The sequence below is a fragment of the Peromyscus maniculatus genome, chromosome 9, assembly GCF_049852395.1.
Source record: "Peromyscus maniculatus bairdii isolate BWxNUB_F1_BW_parent chromosome 9, HU_Pman_BW_mat_3.1, whole genome shotgun sequence".
NCBI lineage: Eukaryota > Metazoa > Chordata > Mammalia > Rodentia > Cricetidae > Peromyscus > Peromyscus maniculatus.
Window position 1 is genome coordinate 75,966,835 of NC_134860.1, and position 21,367 is coordinate 75,988,201.

The 21,367-nt window shown below is 42.5% G+C and overlaps 2 protein-coding genes across 11 annotated transcripts in view; one reads left to right on the forward strand and one right to left on the reverse strand.

Annotated features, from left to right (window-relative positions):
• Positions 1 to 13,140, reverse strand: part of Dnajc15 (DnaJ heat shock protein family (Hsp40) member C15) — an 86,637-nt gene extending 73,497 nt beyond the window's left edge. Inside the window, exons 1-2 of the mRNA XM_042285231.2 lie at positions 13,008 to 13,140; positions 6,302 to 6,395 (exon numbers count right to left, since the gene is read on the reverse strand). Of these exons, the coding sequence (XP_042141165.1) occupies positions 6,302 to 6,313 (12 nt within the window). The 5' untranslated portion in view covers positions 6,314 to 6,395; positions 13,008 to 13,140. The remainder of the gene's footprint in view (positions 1 to 6,301; positions 6,396 to 13,007) is intronic.
• Epsti1 (epithelial stromal interaction 1) overlaps positions 13,135 to 21,367 on the forward strand; it is a 103,371-nt gene continuing 95,138 nt past the window's right edge. For all 10 annotated transcript variants that reach the window (XM_042285224.2, XM_076545413.1, XM_076545415.1 and 7 more), the window contains exon 1: positions 13,135 to 13,460. In XM_042285224.2, coding sequence (XP_042141158.1) covers positions 13,282 to 13,460 — 179 coding nt within the window. In that variant the 5' untranslated portion in view covers positions 13,135 to 13,281. The remainder of the gene's footprint in view (positions 13,461 to 21,367) is intronic.

The following is a 21,367-nucleotide window of genomic DNA, read 5'->3' on the forward strand; positions in this document are numbered from 1 at the left end:
GTCCAGAATGAAATCCCAGAAACAACAGTAATATATTATAACCTGTCGAATAAAATAAAGATCCAGGAGTCACTATTTGTATAAACAAATGGAAAGGGCTATTCTCCATCTCAAGGAGAATACTAGTTAATGTAGAAGGAACGACGAAGTCTGAAATTGCTATTTCATATTCATAAATGATTCAGGCGAAAAACATCCATGGATGCTAAAACCAGTGGGTAAAAGTTTGATGAGGAGCTGCATGTTTACATAGCCTCAAAGTATCTCCCCACAAATTGCTTATCAACTGCTTATTAATTATTTAAAAGCCCCACAGTGGAGAAACCCAGCATGTGTCATCTTAAACCAAGTGATTATAGTCTACACTGCCAAGAACAGGACAAACCATCACCATGCATTTCCCAACGTGGTACATTGAGAGAAACACAGCATCCTTCTACAGGATTCCTGCCAAAATGCATGGCGTTGTTTGAATCTTGATGAAACATCACACAAGGGCAAATTAAAAGACACTCTGCAAAGTTATTGGCCTGTGCACTTCAAAAAACATCAAAAATCATTAGGAATAGGAAAACTGGGGATTTTTCTGGCTTGAAAGGAATCAAAGAAACACAACAATTGAATAGTCCAGAATCAATTCCTAGATCATGAAGGTGGAGGAAGGGAAGGATTTTACTTTTTTTTTTTTAATCCTCTACTGGGACAACTTGGAAAATTTGAGTAGAGTTCATGTATTAAATGGGAATGTGTATCAGTGTTAATTTCTTGATTTTTATGGGTATGACCTGGTTGCTTAAGAGGGTGCCCTGATTATTAAGAAATGTATACCGAAATACTACTAAACTACACTCAAGTGTTTCGGGCAAAGAAGAGACTTTGGAAGCCCTCCATGGGCTCATCAGGTTGGGTTCCCTGGAGTGTTGGATTTGTGAATTTGGTGCATCTGAAGGTGTTGTATTGGGAGAAGAGTGCTTTGCAGACGCAACCATTGCATTAGCTGTGGTCACACTGACTAGACCTGAGCTTTTATAAGGAGTGAGGGATGGAAATAGACACAGAGAAGACGTGTTGTGATGGCAGAGGAGAGGCTGCTGTGATGTAGCTGCAAACCAGGGACACTGAGGATTTCTGGCAAATATCAGAAACTATCCCAGGAAGAGACAACACTGCCTGAACTTGTAGCCTCTAGAACTGAGGGAGTAAATGTCTGTTGTTTTAAACTATCCAGCACGCCTTTAATCCCAGCACTCGGGAGGCAGAGCCATCTGTGAGTTTGAGGCCAGCCTGGTCTACAGAGCAGGATCCAGGACAGGCACCAAAACTACATAGAAACCCTGTCTTGAAAATCCAAAAAACAAGACAAAAAAAAAAAAAACAAAAAAAAAACAAAAAAAACAAACTATCCAGTTTGTGGAATTTGGCTGTGGCAGCCCTAAAAGTGAATAGATGCTTTTGGGTTTCTGTCTGTTAACTCTAGTTTCTATGTGTATGATCTGCAATTTAAACTAGTCATTCAGTAATTGTTCCTTTCTCATGTGTTTTCAGCCTTCTAAGCCATCCCTCTTCATAGACTAGTATTGACCTAATCAGAATAGTGAGCAAAAAACTGCTGCAGGTGTTGATGTGGTCAGTCAGTAACTGGTGTTCTTCAGCCCCAGTGGAGCTGTGAGACAGGGTCACCTGAGGCCCAGTGAGTGTTTATAAATCCACGACTCCTCACCCAGGAGGAAGACTTCCTCGGGACATTCTACCTAAAATTCCATACTTACATTCACTTCCCTTTCTTCTTTCATTTTTCCTCCTTACTCGTCTTAGTTACCTGTTGCTGTGTAACAGATTAATTATTCTTATGGTGTGGCTCAAAAGAACATTAAACATTTATTTTTCCAAATGACAACGTGTGTGTGTGTGTGTGTGTGTGTGTGTGTGTGTGTGTGTGTGTGTGTGTGTGTGTGTATTTGGAAACAAAGGCTTGCTGTATAGCTCAGGCTAGCCTTGAACTCATGATTTTTATCACAGCTTCCCCAAACTGGGATTACAGGCTCTTGACTGCTTGGATTCATGTCTGTGAGTTGGAAATTCTAAGCTGCATGCTTTTTGGCTATCGTCACAGTGTCAGCTGGCTCGCAAACCTGCAAAGCAAAGCAAAACAAGATGTGTTCTCAGGCTGTGAAACATATTGCTAGAGGTGAAATATTGCCGTGGTGTTGACTGCTGGAGGGAACTGCTTAAAGAAATGACTGCAAGAAGTCAAGAACCCCTGAAGGCTAGCTACTGCTGTGTAGCTTGGCTACATAGCTAAATTTTTTGCAGGAAAATGTAGGCAGACGTGAAATGTTTACGTTGTACCCATAAAGGGAAAGGTATTGCCCCCATTGCCCCCCTTTCCACATTTTCATTGGCTAGGTTATTTATGCGTTAGCTGTAGATAAAGGTGAAGACTCAGAGAAGTCAGAGCAGCGGGAATGAAGGAACCCTGGCGCCCTTGCCACTATGGAGACACTATGGTGGTCCCAGCTTGCATATGCTTGGACAGGTGCCTAAAAGCAAGCTTCCGGGCCCTGTCACTCACAGCCGTTTTGTGTTTCTGTTACTGGAGTTGAACCATGGTTTAGCCATGATAAGGTACACTGTTGATGTAACCAACCGTCTTATTAAATAAGAAACACAGAAACAATGTAAAAGAGAAAGCCAAGAGGTCAGAACTCAGAGCTAAAATCTCACCCTTCCTCCTGCTGTCCCAGCTTCCCCAAAGAGAGCTATTTCCTGTGTGTAAATCGTTTCCAAGTCATTCTGCCTTCTCATTGGTTGTAAAGCCAAACACGTGACTGCCTCATCACTGTCTGAATGTACAGCCCCCTAGGTCTTAAAGGCATATGTCTCCAATGCTGGCTGTATCCCTGAACACACAGAGATCTATGGGATTAAAGGCGTGTGCCACCACCGCCACACTCTGTCTATGGCTCTAATAGCTCTGACCCCTGGACAACTTTATTTATTAACATACAATCAAAATCACATTTCAGTACAATTAGAATACCACCACAGTACACAGGTGAAAGGACCTAAGGATGAGTGCTAATGGCCAATCAATACTGAAAAACAAATAATGCAGGTGAACATCTGTGATCCTAGCACTTGGAAGGCTGAGGCAGAAGGATTGTGAGTTTCAGGTCAGTCTAGACTACAGAGTAGGCTACACGGTGCTACTCTATTGCAAAAGTGAGTAAAAATGACAAACACAGGGCTTCCTTATAAATAATGGTAAGTTTAGAATCTTCCAGTTTATTCATCTGTTATTGATCATTTTAAAATTTTCTTTTTATTCTTTGAAATCTTGATCCTGGTATCCCTTAAATACACCTTCCTTCAAACTTTATATTCTCTTAACATTAAAAAAAAAAAAATCTGTTGAGTCCATTCTATTCACGGGTGTAGGGTTCTCTTCTGGGACATGGTTGATCTTTCAATGGAAACACACTACAAAGTCTCTTCTTCCCTCAGCAGCCAGCAATGACCAATAGCTCCTTAGTGAGAGCTGGGCCACTGGAAGCTCCTTCCTACTCCATACTAGAATTTTTAAATGGCTTGACCTTGTGCAGGTCTTATGCAAATATCTACAGTTTCTGTGAGTTATTCATGAGTCCCGTGACCATGTCATATTCAGAGGTCAGCATTTCAAAGCCCTCCTCCTCATCCTTCAGGTCTTACATTCTTTCTGTTCCCTTTTCTTGATTACTGTTCTATTGCTCTAAAGAGACACTATGATCAAGGGAACTTATAAAAGATTTAATTGGGGGCTTCCTTACAGTTTCAGAGAGTGAGTCCTATAGCTAGAGTTTTCCTGCCTTGCCCACAGCCAGGACAAATCTTTGCCACCCACCAGTCCCACAGCTGCTCAGACCCCACCAAGTAAACACAGACTTATATTGCTTACAAACTGTATGGCCATGGCAGGCTTCTTGCTAACTGTTCTTATCGCTTAAATTAATCCATTTCCATAAATCTATACCTTGCCACGTGGCTTGTGGTTTACCGGTGTCTTCACATGCTTCTTGTCATGGTGGCAGCTGGCAGTGACTCCCTCTGCCTTCCTGTTCTCTCAATTCTCCTCTCTGTTAGTCCCACCTATACTTCCTGCCTGGCCACTGGCCAATCAGTGTTTTATTTATTGACCAATCAGAGCAACAGATTTGACATACAGACCATCCCACAGCAGAGTCCATTATCATCATAGCTGGGAGCATGGCAGCAGGAAGGCAGATATGGTGCTAGGGCAGTAGCTGAGAGCTTGCATCTGATCAGCAAGCAGCAGGCAGAGAGAGAGACAGAGACAGAGACAGACAGAGAAACTTTTGGCCTGGGCTTTTGAAAATTCAAAGCCCACCCCTCGTGACACATGTCTTCCAACAAGGCCACACCTCCTAATCCTTCCTAAACAGCTCCACCAATTGTGGACCAGACATTCAAATATGTAAGCCTATAGGGGACATTTTCATTCAGACCGCCACACCACTCTTCTGCCACGTTCCCTGAGACTTGAGATGGAGGGGCCTCTTCTACAGCTGAGCACTCAGAGTCACCTATTCTCAGCACTTTAGACAGTTACCAGTCCCTGTATTAACCACTGCCTTCTGCAGCTATCAATAGACAGGCTTCGAGTAGTTTCTGGTTTTATGTTCTAGTGTAGAATGCCAATATGAACATTCACATATGATGTTAATGAATACAGGCACACAGCTATGTTGTACATCTAACAGTGGAATGACTAGATATGCAAATATTCAGTTATACATATTCCTTCAGTTTCTCCTAAGGGGATATGATAATTTACAAGCCCACCAGCAAAGTATAAAAGTTTAGTTGTTTTACAGACTTTTCTGTAATCTTTTTAGCCATATTGTAGATATTTATTCATTTTAGCCATATTGTTGAATAAGTAGTGATATATTATTCTAATTTTTATTTGCATTTTCTTCTTGCCAAATGGAGTTCCTTTTCATATGTTTATTATTCATTTGGGTGTCTTCTTGTGTAAAGGACTTGTTACATATTTTTAAATTGATTTTATTTAGTATTTAACCTGGGCAAGTGTTCTTCCTTTGAGCTGTCCCCAAGTCTCTAACTCACTTCAAAATTTTTGTGACAGAGTCTCCCTTCTTCCTTAGTTGCCCAGGTTGGCCTTGAACTTGCTCTCTAACTCAGGCCAGACTTCAACTTGTGATCCTCTTATCTCAACTTCCAGCATAGCTGGGATTACAAGCCTGTGCTACCATACCTGACTCATTTTAGTTTTTGAGGGTTTAGATTATTACTGTAGTTGGAAGTTTTCCTGTGTCCTGCCTGGTCCACAGCCGCTCAGACCCCAATAAACACACAGAGGCTTATATTAATTATGAACTGTATGGCTATTAGCTCAGGCTTATTACTGACTAGCTCTTACACTTAAATTAACCCATAATTCTTATCTATGTTTAGCCATGTGGCTTGGTACCTTTTTTCAGTTCTGCCTTGTCATCTTGCTTCCTCTGTATCTGGTTGGCAACTCCTGACTCAGCTTTTCTCTTCCCAGAATTTTTCTTGTCTGCTTATCCTGCCTATACTTTCTGCCTGGCTACTGGCCAATCAGCATTTTATTTATCAACCAATCAGAGCAACACATATTCACAGCATACAGAATGACATCCCACAGCAGACTACATTTACTGAATATAATGTTGGGCAAGTGTTACAAACATTTTGTACTTAGAGATACACAAGATAGTTCAATGGGGCTGTAAGTGTGGCAATTTAATAAGATGGGGTCACAGACACCCCAACAAAACTATCATTCAGTAAAAACATCCTAAACTGAAAGACATTTAATACTCATAACCTCCTGGGCATCACAGTACACTGTAGCATTCCAGTTGTTGCCCTGATGATCATGTGGCAGACTGCAAACAACTGCTCAGTATTGGATAACAATAGACTTTCACTCCCTGTGAGAAGAACAGAAGTCATCACTATGCCACCCTCCACAGTCTGTATACTGGTGTCCACTGTTTCCTGTGCCAGTATTTAGGAGCATCATATATCCCTTACTTATTTTTCTGAATCCAGTCATCACATTTATATACCACAAGCTATGTAAAACATATTTATTACTTCCATGTCGACAGCAAAGACAGACATCTCAGCTCCATCATGAGCTTGTTCCCTAAAGGAACCTGCCCCAGGTAGATGGAGTCTCGACTGCCCATGCCCAATATTGCACCACAGTTAAGTGGCCCCCAAAAGCTGCCTGCTCTAGATGACTTACTTCAGGGGCCATGTGACTCACTGGACAAGCGTTGACGAACACACTGCTTCTAGGAGAGAGAGGAGGAAATTCTGTGTTGTTCTGGGCAGCTCTTCTGTAAATTGAGAAAAGGGGACAGGAAGAAAGGCTAGGCTATCTAGGGAAGTGCTTAACTACTGTATACCAGCATCTTCTAAAAGCACTTTTGAGAGCTGTAAGAGAAAGATGAGAGAACTGGTTCTGGCCACCCAGAGAACTGTCCTGTACTGGTGGATAAATCTGGAGTCCCATACTTCCTCAAGACTGCATGTATCCTCAACCTAACCTTGGTCTTCTCACTTACATTGCTAGGAATAGCCTCCCTGATAACTTAAAGAAGGGGAACATATAGTTGGCTGAACATTAAGTCATGTGCTAAGCCTGTAACCAACCATTCTGGCCTTAGAAAGATATTTTCATAAAATGTTATGCATGTGTATAAGTTCACATATGTGTATATGTTCATACACATGTGTGTATGTACACATGGAGACCAGAGGCTTATGTCAGGTGTCTTCTTCAATTGCTTCTCTGGTTTATTTTATTTATTTATTTATTTATTTATTTATTTATTTATTTATTTATTTATTTATTTTTGAGACAGGATCTCTTATTGGCCTAGAGCTCATCCATTAGGCTAGACTGGCTGCCATCAGGCCATTCTCTTATCTTTGCCTTCCCAATGTTGGGATTATAGACTGCACCTGGATTTTTACAGGGGTGCTAGGAAACAGGACTCAGGTCTATTTGCAAGTTAGTTACCAGCCATCCTTCACACCCCATCAGCAACAAAGATATTCTAAGATATTTATGTCCCTCCCTTTGGCTAGTGGAACACAGATATGGGACCTAAGGACTCCCATGCTGAGGAAGCAAAAGGCTTTTGGCCAGCCAGAAGGAAATGTCTTCCAGAAAAAGACTTCACACAGTTGACTTTCTGCAGGACAGGGAGCCAAGAGCCTAGATAAGGATGTCAGTGATGGGCAGGAACACTCCCTACAAGGACAGCTTGGTCGTGCATACTTGTTGACCTCTACTTAAACCTCATGTCAGGACACAGAAGACGTTCACTATTGCTCAGTAATTTTATTGGGCCACTGAGGAAGGGTGGCTGAGCCCAGCTTGTTAATGTTGTCAGAGGCTAGACCTGACCCTAACAATTCTAGTAACAATCTTGTGGGGGGAATCCCATCCCAAACTACAAGCCTGGAAGCCTTCAAATGTCGTGGGGATTCCTAAGGTGATGACTTCTCTATGTAAATCCAAGAGAAGCCTAGGGATTATCCACAGCAATGGAATTTTTGTCGCCTTCCAGAAGTTGTTAGGCTAGAAGCATGTCACGAAATAGCTACAGTTTCTAATGCCATCCAGCAAAGACAACAGAGTCTCAGCTTCACTAAAAAGTGTGCTCCTGTGCCAGATTTTTTTTTTTTTTTTTTTTGCCAAGGTTTTACTATGTAGCCCAGGCTGACCTCAAATTCACCATTCACCTGCCTCAGCCCTATACCAGGCATTTCTATATTGGTCAATAAAACTACAAATTCTACTTAGTTTCTATTCTGAAGGGGGTTTAAATTTAAACACGCATTATGGATAAAGTTCTGTGATGTTTAAGAAATTGGAAACCAAAAGCCTTGGGAACTAAAATTAAAAATCCTTTGGGCCCCGATAACTCTAAAGTAAGTGCCCACTTACGCTGTATCAAGGTGTCATACATGAGGCACTTTCCCATCTTTACCTCATTCAGCCCTCACAAACCCTGCAGAGGTGGATGGGCCGGCCAGGTGAGGCGGCTTGATTTATACTGCTATCCCACTGATGCAGCAACTAGAGTTCAGATCAGTGGTTGTCGGAGGTCAGGAACATCTTCACTGATGTCACCAAGTCCCAACTCAAGCTTTCTGTTTTTGTGTCTCCCACTCTTCCCCATGTGGTTGCTTGTTCTCTGGCACACTTGGACATATTCACAAAGGCTTTGAAGTCCACCATACTGTTGGCTTAGAGTCAGAAGATCAGACCTATGGGTAGTTCCCTTAAAAGTGGATGTTTCCTTTTTAAAGGCACAGGTATTTGGTAAAATCTGAACAGTGTTCAGATAGTTTCTGTTTGAATCATTTATCCCTAGTTTAAGAGAACAAAAAACACTCCCAGGGAATCTCCAGGCCAAGGTAGCTGACAGAGTCTGCAGAAGTTTCTTAAGTTAGGGGAAATTCTTTCAAGCCCCACAGCCAACAGAGATCTTGTGAGAGCTAGCACGCAGCGTGAGAACCTAGAGATGGCAGCTGCTGTCTTTCCCTCAGGTCTGAATTTCCAAAGAAATCAGCCCCCTGCCAGAGGAACATCACTAAAAGTGCATTTCTAGTCCCTCATTTGCCAAGAGATGGTATTCATTATCATTGCAAGTGCAGGGAGCAAGGGTACAGCTTTCCACTGCTCAGTACGGCCTTTGTTCTGTACAGCAGAACATGCTATTTTAAGCCCCACTCAATCCATTTGCCATTGGTGAACATTTGACAAGTTGTTCACAAGTCTATCACCATAGAAATGATTTGATCAAAACCGTAGGGGTGAACAGAAGAGTGCTAGGGCTTCTATTTATTAATAGTGTTGACTTTGATAGGTCTAGAAACTTTGTTGTAACTGTTTTGGCTCTGGAAAACAACGCATGGCTGATGGTTGGGAATTTTATATGGAGTGAAAACTACTTGAAATTGTAAATTTCATCAAGAGATATAGTTAGTGGCACTTGTCTTGCAAAATGTAAAAAGCCAAACTTTGATGGGAAAGGCCTATATTCAAGTTCTGTTTCTGCTACAGATGTGTACACTACCTGGAAAGTCACTTGGCTTTGTGGAGTTTCTGTTTCCTCGTACTTAAAATGAGACAGTTAGGTGATGAGCATGGAGGCAGAGTACTAATGTTCTGTCTGTTTACCACAGCAACTCTAGTGCCGAGAGAGCAAGTGGTGTGCACTTAGCCCTCAGGAAACCTTTCTTGCAGGAACTTGAGGACATCTGTCCTTGTGGCATCTTATTCTATAATGATCGGAGAAGGTTTTAAAATATGAAATTGTTGCAGTACAAACATGTACAATGCACACACACTCTACAAGTGAAGAGGTGGTAAGGAACATGTGACATTGACATAACTCCATTGTTCAAAGTGGGGGAAAACAGCTTTAACAGCTCTCCTGGATTTGCTGCCTTAATTTGAAAACTATTTATTTTCTATGTCTGAGTGTTTTCAAGAATTTTGTCAACCTCTGTTTTTATTGTGTGTGTATGTGGGTGTTTTGCCTGCATGGAACTCTGTGTACCATTCTATGCAGTGCTGCAGAGGATGGAAGACAGCATCTCCTGGGACTGTGGTTAAAGACTCCTGTGAGCTACCTACCATGTGGGTGCTGGGACTCGAACTTGCATCCTCTGGAACAGCAACTCGTGCTCTGAATTGAGCCATCTCTCAGCCCTGTGTATGCCCATTGCCTGCATGCCTGGTGCAAAAGAGGGCACCAGATCCCCTGGAACTGGCGCTGGAGTCACCATATGGGTGTTGGGAACTGAGCTCGGGTCTTCTACAGGATGAGCAAGTGCTCTTAACTGCTGGCCCAGCTCTCAGGCTCTGACATGTTACTCTAACTTCACAGTGAAGCATAAGATTTTAGGAAGCAAGACTAGCCGGATGGCTCAGTGGTTAAAGGTGCTTGCTGCCTAGCCTGACATGGGTTCAATTCTTTCAGAATTGAAAGATGGTAGAAGGTGCAAAGAGAGAAGAGACTCCCACAAGTTGTCCTCCATTCTCCACATAAGCTCTGTAGTGTGGTGGTATGTGCACCCACATATAAACAAACAAAATAAATGAGTATATGTAAAAAAACATTAAGGATGTTGTTTATTTTCAGAAATGAAGACGTTTCATTAAGGCCTTTCACATCAGCAGAAGGTTCAGAGTTGATGCATCTTATAAACTCATACATACCAATGGGAGGTTAATCTAAGGAAACTAGCTTGAAAAATCAAACCTCTTGGTTTTCTTGGGGGGGAAAGGCATATGTGGATATGTTACCCAGGCAAGCCAAACTGAGGAGGGTTCTTTTTGGGTTGATCTTGTTCCTTAAAGCTCACTGGACTGGCTAAAATTGCTCACTTTACTTCTGAATTTCCAGTCATTTTAGAGCATTTTTCTCTGCATAATTTTTTGAATTCTCCTTTTCATTCTTTCTCTCCCCAACCCCATAAGTCCTTTGCTCATATTAAACTCATTGACCCAAAGGGATGAGTAAATGAGTATTTCCCAAGGACAATGATATCTTAGAAGAAAGCCATTTGCTAAATGAATATCTAATCGGTCAAATTTCAAGCAATGTAACAGTTTCAGTGGATTTTGGGTCAGTCTCCTGTCTCCTAAAATGTATTCCTTCTCCATTATGTGATATGGTGGTTTTTCAAACACTAAAAGCCATGGGATTCTTGCATGAAAGAAAATTGGGCATCATCTCAGTATGTAGGAGAGAAGGAATTGAAGTGCTTGGTTGGAGCAGGGACAGGGACCCCAGGTTTTCCAAAAGCCCCCAAGCCCTACTTCTTTTCACCAGCCATTTCTGCAGTGGCACACACCCCAGCCGCCAGGGTGGAAGCCAGGTAGACACACACAAACACATATGTGGACAGGGAGAGAGTAAGAGATATGCAAATAGATAATACATCCTGGAATGTCCTAAAGAAGCTTGTAGACACCTACTGCCATGGATTTTAAACAGAGAATATGGTCTGATTCTGTCTCCTGTTTAGAACTTTAGTGCAGAGCATATTGTATGATAAATATTGTCAAACAAATATATTCTTGAAATCAGTACCACCATTACTAGCTCTTGGGGGTGGGGGTGGGGGTTCCCCTAACTTGCCTTTTCCCTTACTCAAATGTTAAATCCCGTGCACCTGACAAAAAAAAAAAAAGTGATCTTCTCTTTGAAGCAAGAGCTCCTGTGGCATTCCCCTAAGCACACATGACTTGGCAAAGTACAGCCTACAGGCAGACCATGGTGGCCCTCTTCTAAAGCATCATGGCAGCTGTGCACATTGCTGGAGCTTTCAGATAGGTGAGGACGTGGCAGCCTCTGGACCATGGGCATTTGGGGCTGGGTAACTCTTTGTTGTGGGGACTGTTCTCTGGATAGTGTTTTATATTTAGCAGTTTTCTTGGCCTCTCCCTACTAGATGCCAGGCATCCCTCTTCCTCCAGGCTTCACAGAAAAAAAAGTGTCTTGAGGCTTTGCCTAATGTCTGCTGGAGGCAAAATCAACTCTGACGACCATTGATATGAATTATCTCCATAGTCCTCACAATACAAGGTTGAGATTGTGACTTCATGTCACATTGTGCAGATCAGAAAACTGGGACCATGAGGAAGGCAGAGACTTAGCTCTGTCACGGGGCCAGCGTGTGTCCTTGCTGATCTCAAAGTGGTGCAAAGGCTGGCCCCTGATCTCTCTGTTGACCCTGGTGCTCAGTTCTGCCTGCTATCTACCTGTTCTAACACACCCACCCCATGCTTCTAATGCTCTCTGAGCTCTGAGAATCTCTGGCCCACTTAACCTGAGCTCCGATGCCTCGTTGAGGGTGCATAGGAATCCGGACCCCTGTGGCCACTACTTTCTCCCTTCCTACTTTATCACCCGCACTTAACTACTTTTCAATTGTATTTTTTTTTTCATTAGCTATCAAACATGCAATTGTCTTCCTGCTCCCAGCACGGCAGTCCAGCTTCTGGGTGGCCAGTTGCCAAAGCAGAGGGGTTCTGCCACAGGAAATCACCAGGACAGGTACACACCGCATAATAATTTGACAGCAGAAACCCCTGTCATAATGTCTCCCCCCCACTCCCACCCACCCCACCCTCGTGACCTCCCATGCCTTTTGGCTTAGTCTCAAATGGCCCGTTTTCTGAATTAGAGGGCTAGTTCCTAGCTCTCCGGTCCATGGACCTTACACGTCTTCCTATCATTTCAAGTGTCCAGTGACATTGTTAGTGTTTGTTCGCCCGCTTCCCAGAATACAGGAAGAGCGTCACACATCTTTGTGTGGCCCGCACTGTGGCTAGGGATGAACCCAGCCACGCAATCACATCAGAATTATCTGGAGCATTAAACAAACAAACAAATGATGCCAGAACGTATCCCAAGACCTACAAAATTAGTCTTACAAATCTGTTTAAAAAAAAAAAAAAAAAAGGAAAGCATTCAACATAGTTGGATCGCTGGAAGCTGTGCTTAGGGCAGGCATTTAATCCATAATTTCTTGGATGTTTAGTCAATTACTTAGCAAGGCTAACAGGCCATCAGCTCTCCTTAGTCCTCAACTTGCCTCTCCAACTCTGTTGGGTGTTTGCTTTCTTCTGATTTCACTTTCCTTTTCCCCTAACAGCCAAGCAGCAGTCACCACTAATAAATGGCAATTAAAAAAAATTTTTTTTTTGTCTCATTGGTTTTAGTTATTGACCTAATCCATGGGGACTCAAGGTAATATGTTCCCAGTCTCCAGCCTCCAACAGTGACCTCAGATTAGGGATCCCTGTTTAAGCAGTTCCAAAAGTATTTTCAGGACTCTGCAACAACCGGAAGCTGCCCATGGCTTATCTTAATGACCCTTGGTGCTCTCTGCCGTGGTGCTGAGGCTTTAAGTCCACTCACCTGTCGCTGGCTGACCCAGCTCAGTCCATCACCCCTGCTGCAGGCTGGCTCATCCCAGGCTGTTAACCTGTCATAAAGTCAGAGGGCCCCTGGGTAGAGAAGCAATGAGGAAGTTCTCTGCTGGCCCTGAGGGTGGTTAGAGAGAAATCGAAACTCAGCTGTTAAAACCGCTGTGCTTGCTCTTCAGAACCCTCTCCTCGAGCCTCCCGGGAACCCTCACCAGGATCCTTCCCGCAGAGGCTGAGGCTCGGACCCAGCGGGAGGGCTGTGGACCATGTACACCCGCAGTAGGGTGGTGGGCCCAGGCTTGGGCACTTCCTCCATCTCTCGGGACCACGCTGGGGATGGGCAGCGCAAGGAGCTGCACCAGCAGCAAAGTCGGAGACAGAGTTTGGAGATGCCGGCTCCCAAGGACCCTATGATGGAGAGGCAGGGGCGCGCTGACCAGGGGAGGTAAGTATTCAGCAAGCTGCCTCGGATGCGGGAAGTCTTGGTCCCAAACATGATCAGGCACCAGGCACCTTCCAGGTCTTTGGAGATTGAAACCATAGAGGCCCAATAACAGGGATTTTGAAGGAGTTAAGTGTCATTTACCTCAATAAAATTACCTATGAATTTCTTTATTATGCCTTAAATCTGCCAATTGGCAGATCTTTAGAGCATATTCTGGCGCCCACTCCACTGATTCTTGTGACTGGCTCCTGGATTAAAAGATGGGTGTGTTCTGGGCTTCTTATTCATTATGAAAGTAAGTTTTCCTTTATTGGAGAGGGGAGGAAGGGAGGGAGGGAGAGAGGGAAAGAGGGAGAGGGGGAGAGAGGGAGAGGGGGAGAGAGGGAGAGAGGGGGAGAGGGGGAGAGGGAGAGAGAGGGGGAGAGGGGGAGGGGGAGAGAGAGAGGGCGAGAGAGAGAGCCTAAATGAGGTCATTACACCATAGTAAAGGCAAGAAGGACTATGATACAGAGTCCAGATAGCCTCAGAAGCAAGTTTACATCATTGTCTGACTCCAGATAGACTAGCCTCTTGGGACCAGTGGAGTACAGCTGGGAGTGAGGACCTCAGCCTCTCAAAGCTGAAGGCATTCTAAGCAGGAAGAGAGAGGAGGCGTGCGTCTTTGATCTGTGGTTTAAAGACTACTGATGGCATCCTGAAAGCATGTGACGTAGAGTGTCTGCCACCCTCTCTTTGCACCAGGTGGAATGGGTTTTTTTTTCTTTCTTTCTTGTTTCTTTTTCCACTCAGCCCTGCCTGTGGTTTGAAGTGCTGCCTCTGTGAATTAGAACTGTCCAAACTGTTTTATTTTTAGTTTTCCCCCTTTGCAACGACTTCTTTGTTGCAGGAAAGACAAATGCCGGTTGCTAAGGAACAGTTATATAACCTTATGACCAACAAGCAGTAGAGTTTCTCTCATCATCACCCGCCCCCCCCCCCCCCAGCTTCTGAAAGAAGCAAGGTTATAATACTATTCAGGGTAGAGTTACCCTCAGCCGGGGCAGATGGTCTGGGAATCAATTAGAGACGGTGGACTTTCTCTCTGGGTAACTGGCATCTTGCCACAATAGAAGTTCATTGACCTCAAGTCACATACCTATAAGCGGGTCTCAATGCTTATGAGTGGTTAATGATAAAAACCCATTTCCAAGCCTTTTATTAGAAAGCAGCTGTTTAGACATAACCACTTATTTGTATGCTCCTATCATCTCACAAGCACTAATCAGTTACATCTTTCTGTTTTCTGATTTGATGGTAATTACTCCAGCATCTTGCTGGACCAAATCGCTCAGAAAGGGGCAGTTTTCTGTTAGATCATTAGAGGAAATTCCTGAAAGAATTCAATTACTTCTCACAGACTAAATGTGCATCGCTGGTAGCCAGCAGAGTATTAGAGAATGCATTCCACTTTAAGCGGTTAACATCTCAGGTCTTGTTTGGAACACTCTGGTTCATCTTGTATCTTCATCATTCACTATGTCCACTTTCTCACTTGTTTCCTTAATGGAATCAGTAAGCCAAGGGGAATGGTTGAGTGATAAATGGCCATCTCTGTAAAAACAACAACAAAGAATTAGGAAGGTCTTACTTAGTTTGGAGAGAGAGGGTGTGTGTGTGTGATGGAAAATAAGAAAGGAGGATGCTAAGTGCCATAGTAGTTTATTTGTATGGGTAAAGTAGTTTATTTGTATCTGTGTTCAACCTTCGAAAAATTCGTCTGGAAAAACGAGTCCAGTATGGGGATTACAAGTATCGGCTTTGATGCCTAGTAGATGGGTTCAACTTCTGATTCTATGGTTGCTTACTCTCTGAATAACATGCTGAGCTACTGCATGTCTCAGTTTTTTCATTAATAAAAGTGAAATAATAGCAGCCTTTAAGCCAGTATTCAGTCAATGTTGGAAGCTGATGGCCATGACTTCATTTAACAAGCATTTATTGATGATGATGCTATCACCCTTAGATTGTTTATGACTTGAAAAACCATATTCATTTAAATTCCTTCTTACTAAATAAACAAAATACACTAGTGCGCTGGTAGTTTTGTGCCAACTTGACACAAGTTAGAGTCCGTTCAGAAGAGGGAACCTCGGTTGAGAAGGGGCTTCCACCAGATTGGCCCATGGCAAGCCTGTGATGCATTATTCTCTTGATTAAGGATTAACCTGGGCGGGCCTAACTCACTGTGGGTAGTGCCACTCCTGGGCTGGTGGTAATGAGTGCTATAAGGAAGCCGACCAAGCAAGCCATGAGAACAAACTAACATGCAGCACTCCTTCATGGTTTTTGCATCAGCTCCTGCTTCCAGGTTCCTGCCTTGAGTTCTTGCCCTGACTTCCTTTGGCGATGGAGTGTGACCTGAGAGTTGTAAGCTAAAAGAAACCCCTTCCTCCTAAGTTGCTTTTGGTTATGGTGTTTTAATCACAGCAATGGAAAACTAAGAGAAATTGGTACCAGGTCATGGGATATTGTAGTGGCAGACCTGACCATGTGTTTTTGGGAGGATTGTGGAAGAACTTTGGGATTTTGGACTAGAAAAGGCATTGGGTGTTCAGACCTTAATGAGCTCTGAACTACTGAACTGAGCTGAGCTGTTGTGGGAACTTAGAAGATAATGCAGAGAGCAATACAGATGAAGGAGGCCTGGCTTTGAAGGGTCAGAGGAATGATTTACAAGTCCCTTAAAGACTCTATCAGGGCCATTTGAAATTTTGAATTATGAACTACTAAAGTGAAATCTCTGATTTGCTGGGACAATCAATACTGGGCCATAGGGCCTGAGGAATCATCTTTCATTAAAAGGAGACCAGCACCATTGAGGCAAAATCCTCTGGGAAGCATCTCAGCAGAGTCAGCACGGAAACTGTGGTCCAGAGGTGGCCAGTGCTGTACCTTGTGTTGGCAGCCAGAGCTGGTAATGCGTAAGTCATTCATTCAGGTCATACTTTGAAGGTAAGAAGGTGTCATGGAGAGAAGTTGAGGCTTGAGACCGGGTGGCAGGGGTCGAGTCCCTTAAGAAAGCCCAGGAGAGGCTATTGGTGATGGTGCTGCCCAGTTCCAGTGGGTCCCGAGCATTTTGGAGAAGCCAGCACCATAGGAGAGGCCAAGGACAGCAGCTGCAGAATGGAGCCAGCCTTAGCCTAGGAGACAAGCTGGGTCTGCTGCAGAAGGTGGGTCCAAGAAATAGAGCTAGCTGTCCGGACCCTTTGGAGCCTGGAGGGTTGGAAGTGGAGTCCCAGAAGCCAAACACTGAACTTTGTTTGTTTGTTTTTTGAAATAGGCTTTCTCTGTGTAGCTCTGGCTGTCCTGGAACTCACTCTGTACACCAGGCTGGCCTCAAACTCACAGAGATCCACCTACCTCTACCTCCTGAGTGCTGGGATTAAAGGCATGCGTCACCACTGCCCAGCCAAATCCTGAACTTTTAATACCTTTGAACTTTGAGTTTGCTTTGATTTGATTATGACTTGCTTTGATTCTTCCTTCTTTGAGTAAGAAATTGTGTATTTTTCTTTAAAATTTTACAGGAGTCCACATCTAACAGACTTTGGAATTTTATAGAGATTTGGGAATTTTAAAGAGATGTTTGAGTTTTAGACAGACCAGAATTTTATAGAGGCTTCAGTATTTTGGAGAGACTGTAGGTGTTTTAGAGAGACTGGACATGTTAAAGTCTAAAGTGCTTGAATTTGTAATGCTGGTGGGACTTTTAAAGTTTGGAGTATGTTCTATATTGTGATATTGATATTAGTGACATCTTGGGGACAACAAGAAAGGTTTGGGTTTAATAGTGATGTGTTTGCATATCAAGTTGACAGGATGTCAATTGTGCTGGGAGTTGGGTGTCAACTTGACAGAAAACAGTCATTTGGGAAGAGGGTAGGCCTATGGTACAATTTCTTGGTTGATGACTGATGTAAGAGATCCCAGCTCACTGTGAATAGCATCCCTCCTGGGATGGTGGTTCTGGATGCTATAAGAAAACAGGCTGAGCAAACCGTGAGGAGCAAGCCAGTAAGCAAAATTCCTCCATGGCCTCTGCTTCAGTTCGTGACTCTAAGTTCCTTCCTTGAGTTCCTGCCCTGATGTCCTTTGATGATAGACTGTGACAAGGAGGTGTAATCAAAATAAACCCTTCCTCTCCAAGTTACTTTTGGTCATGGTCTTTATTACAGCAATAGAAAAATAACTAAGACAACTAGGGAAAAAATAAAGGATCTATGAAGTTCTTTAAAAATCAATGATTCCTGAACTGTGGCAGAATACCAGATAGGCTAACTTTTATTTATTTATTTATTTATTTTACTGCATTTGAATTTCAGTTATTGCAAGTGTTTACTATTTCATATTGGCTTTTATAGTTATTTTTACTTAGTGATATGTACCTTGTCCCCAACTATTATAAACTATTCACACAGATTTAAAGAGAAACAAGAAGCTTATGTAAACTTGTAATCTAAAGCAATCTTTTATTCTCTTTGACTACTTTGCTTGCTTCTAAGCTAATTCCACTTACATCTATATGGATATTAAAGGTACAGGTTTTCAGCCTGATTATACTCAATTGTGGGCCATAGGCTCTTGCTTGTGTTAGTGATAAATGCCTGATACTTTTTGAAAAAAAAAAAGACATTCTGAAAATGGACCAGCAGTATAGAACTTCACTATACAGTAGTTAACTTTAATATAATTTAGACACAACTTCAGTTTACCATAACACACTTATGGTCTACTATATATGGAGTGCTATAGAGACATAAAGACTGAACAGCCATAATAGCAAATACTTATGAAGTGCTTCCTGTGCAACAGTGCGTTACATATGCTAACAGCCTTACAGTAACAGAGGAGCCCTAGCTCGGGACAATTTAAAACGTTGGAACAATTATCTACTTAGCACACTTCCTAAGGAGTTTTTTTTTTTTAAATCTAGTTGATGGTACAGATACTTCTGTAAAAACTATACAAGTAAATTTTTGTGTGTCCTACAAATAAAGCCAGTACCTGAGCTAGTTGTGAAGGAAGGAAACTTTTTCCTAACCTGTAGGAGAATGAGAAGTTGTATGTATGTAGATGTTTATGTTGTAGGTTGTGATGATTTGATTGTCAGCTTGGCAGGGATTTGGAATTATCTAGGAGACAAGCCCGCAGTTACACCTAGGAAGAATTATTTAGATTAGACTAGCCTCGTGAGGAATTGCTTTGATTAGGTTAACTGAGGGAGGAAGACACACCCTAAAGGAGGGTAGCATCATACTCTGGCATTGGGTGTAGGAATGCATAAAAAGGAGGAAAGTAGCTGAGTACCAGCATCCATTACTTCCATCTTTTTGACTGTGAATACAGTGTTATCAGCTGTTTTAAGTTCCTGCTGCTTTAATTCCCCTGTTGTGATGGACTGTGCCCTTGCACCATGAGCCAAAAATAAACCTCTGGTAGTTTGGAAGAAAATGGCCCTCATAGACTCATATGTTTGAATTCTTGGTGGAACTGTTTGGGAAGGATAAGGAGGTGTGGCCTCATTGGAGGAGGTGTGTCACTATGGGTGGGCTTTGGGGTGTGAAAACTCCATGCCATTCCAGTTAGCCTCTCTCGTTGCCTCACGGCTGTTGTCTCAACATGAAGTAGCTCTGAGCTACTGCTTCAGTGCCATGCCTGCCTGCCTGCCGCCATGCTCCCTGCCATGGTAGTCATGGACTCTACTACCCTCTAGAACTGGGAGCCCCAAATTGAATGCTTTCTTTTATATGTTGCCTTGATCATGTTTTGTCATGACAATAGAAAAGTAATTACAGCACTTTCTTTCTTGAATGGCTTTTGTCAGGGTATTCTATTACAGCGACAGGGAAAACCTGAGGTACTGGTTTGTTTGGCTTTTTGAGATAGAATCTTTCTAGGTAGCCAAGAATACCCTGAACTCACTATGTAGCCCATACAGACTTTAAACATGTGATCATTTTGCTTCAGCTTCCTCAGGTAGATTACAGATATGCTCTACTACCCCGCTTTCAAGCAACACATTGGTAGTTATTAGAGCCTATAAAAACCAATTTACTATTTCCTTCTCACTACAGTGCTCCAGATTTCAATTTCCTGTCTCCATGTGATTAAAGGAAAATAAGTTTTTGCCAGTAGATGCTAAATGGCATGAAAGCATCAGGTTTATTCTTCCTGGAGATGGAGAACTGGATAGTATAGAAGCTTCTCTCAATGTTATGAAATAATGGTACATAGGAAAAGCTCAACGGTTGTCTTAATGAGCAATCTTCCTGATGGCTCAATATAGATGGCTGTTCATTAGGGGATTATTTAACTCAACTCCCAGACAAGGCTCATAAGCACTTAGAAAGTTTGTAATGTAACAGATAGTGTTTAACTCTTAATGATAATGATGCAGTTCAATGAGCTGGGTAGGTGCCTCAACTACTACCAGATTCTAATAGCAAGCTAATTAGCAGAGGTCTGCTTCCTTAGGTTACTCTTGGAATGATAAATGTGTTGGAGCATTGCAATACTGTTGTTACATGATGTAAATTAGTTATAGCCTCAAATAAGCCAAGTATCCTTGCAAAAACAAAAACAAAATAAACATGCACCCAAAATAACAATCAGTTGGGTTGTTCATTACTTACCTAGTATACATGAAACCCTAGGTTCAAGCCAGCATTACCAGACAAGCAAAAACAATGGTTAAAAAAGGACTTAAAATATCTCAAATGCTAAACCATTCATTAGATCTTGTACAGAGTGCAATCAACATTATTGAATTTTATCTTCAAAATAAACACCTTGCCACCCAACAGATAAGGAAAGTAAGTCTTGGAGGATTAAATGAGTTTCCCAAGTTTCCATTGCATTTCCTAATCAGTAGCTAGAACTCAAGTTCTTTTCTACTGGAGAAGAAACTGCTCAGGAGCTGGGAGAGGAAGTGATATCAAAGTTATTTGTCGCCTTATTGTTTTATGTCCACATCAAGAAAAATTCAGTGGGTCAGCGAGAATACTAACACAGAAGTAGAAATGTGGTGCTTATTTTCAGCTTCTGAGGGAGAAACAATTTCTTTAGTCACCTATCCCTTGGTTCATGGCTGAGACATCTATAGCAAAGTCAGATTCACAAGAGAAAAGAATACGAATTTATTTGGTAGATTGTATGTGACATTGGAGCCTTCAGAGATGATGACATAAGATACAGAGAAATCTTACACATTGATAAGTTTTCTCATTACTGTGACAAAATGCTTGACCAAGGCAACTTAAGGGAGCAAAGATTGACTTTGACTCATTATTTCAAAGGGTACAGTTCATGGTGGGGCAATTTCATGGCAGGTGGAGTATATGGTAGAGGTTTGTGTACCATGTGACCATAGACAAGACAAAAGAAATGCAGCCTGGAATCATAACAGATGTGGACATAACTTTTAAAGGTTTGCCACAAGAGCCCGACTGCTACCAGTTAGGCCCCATCTCTTAAAGACTTTACACATTATAAAATAGTGCCACAAGGGAGTGGGGAGATGACTTAGCAGTTTAGAGCACTTATTGCTCTTGGCTTGACCTGGCTTCAGTTCCCAGTGTCTACATGGTGCTCATAACCATCAGTTACTACGATTCCAGGGGATCCCACATCCTCTTCTGACCTCCAAGGGCATCAGACATGCATATGGTACATGGACTTATATGTAGGCAACACACATACACACACACACACACACACACATAAAATAAAATTAAAAAATATAAAATAAAATATTAAAAACAAAATACTGCCACAAGCTGAGTACCAAGTACCCAGAGCATGCCCCCGTAAGGGACATTTTGTATATAGCCATAACACCTATTTTTATGCTTAGGCTTGATGGAGGGTAA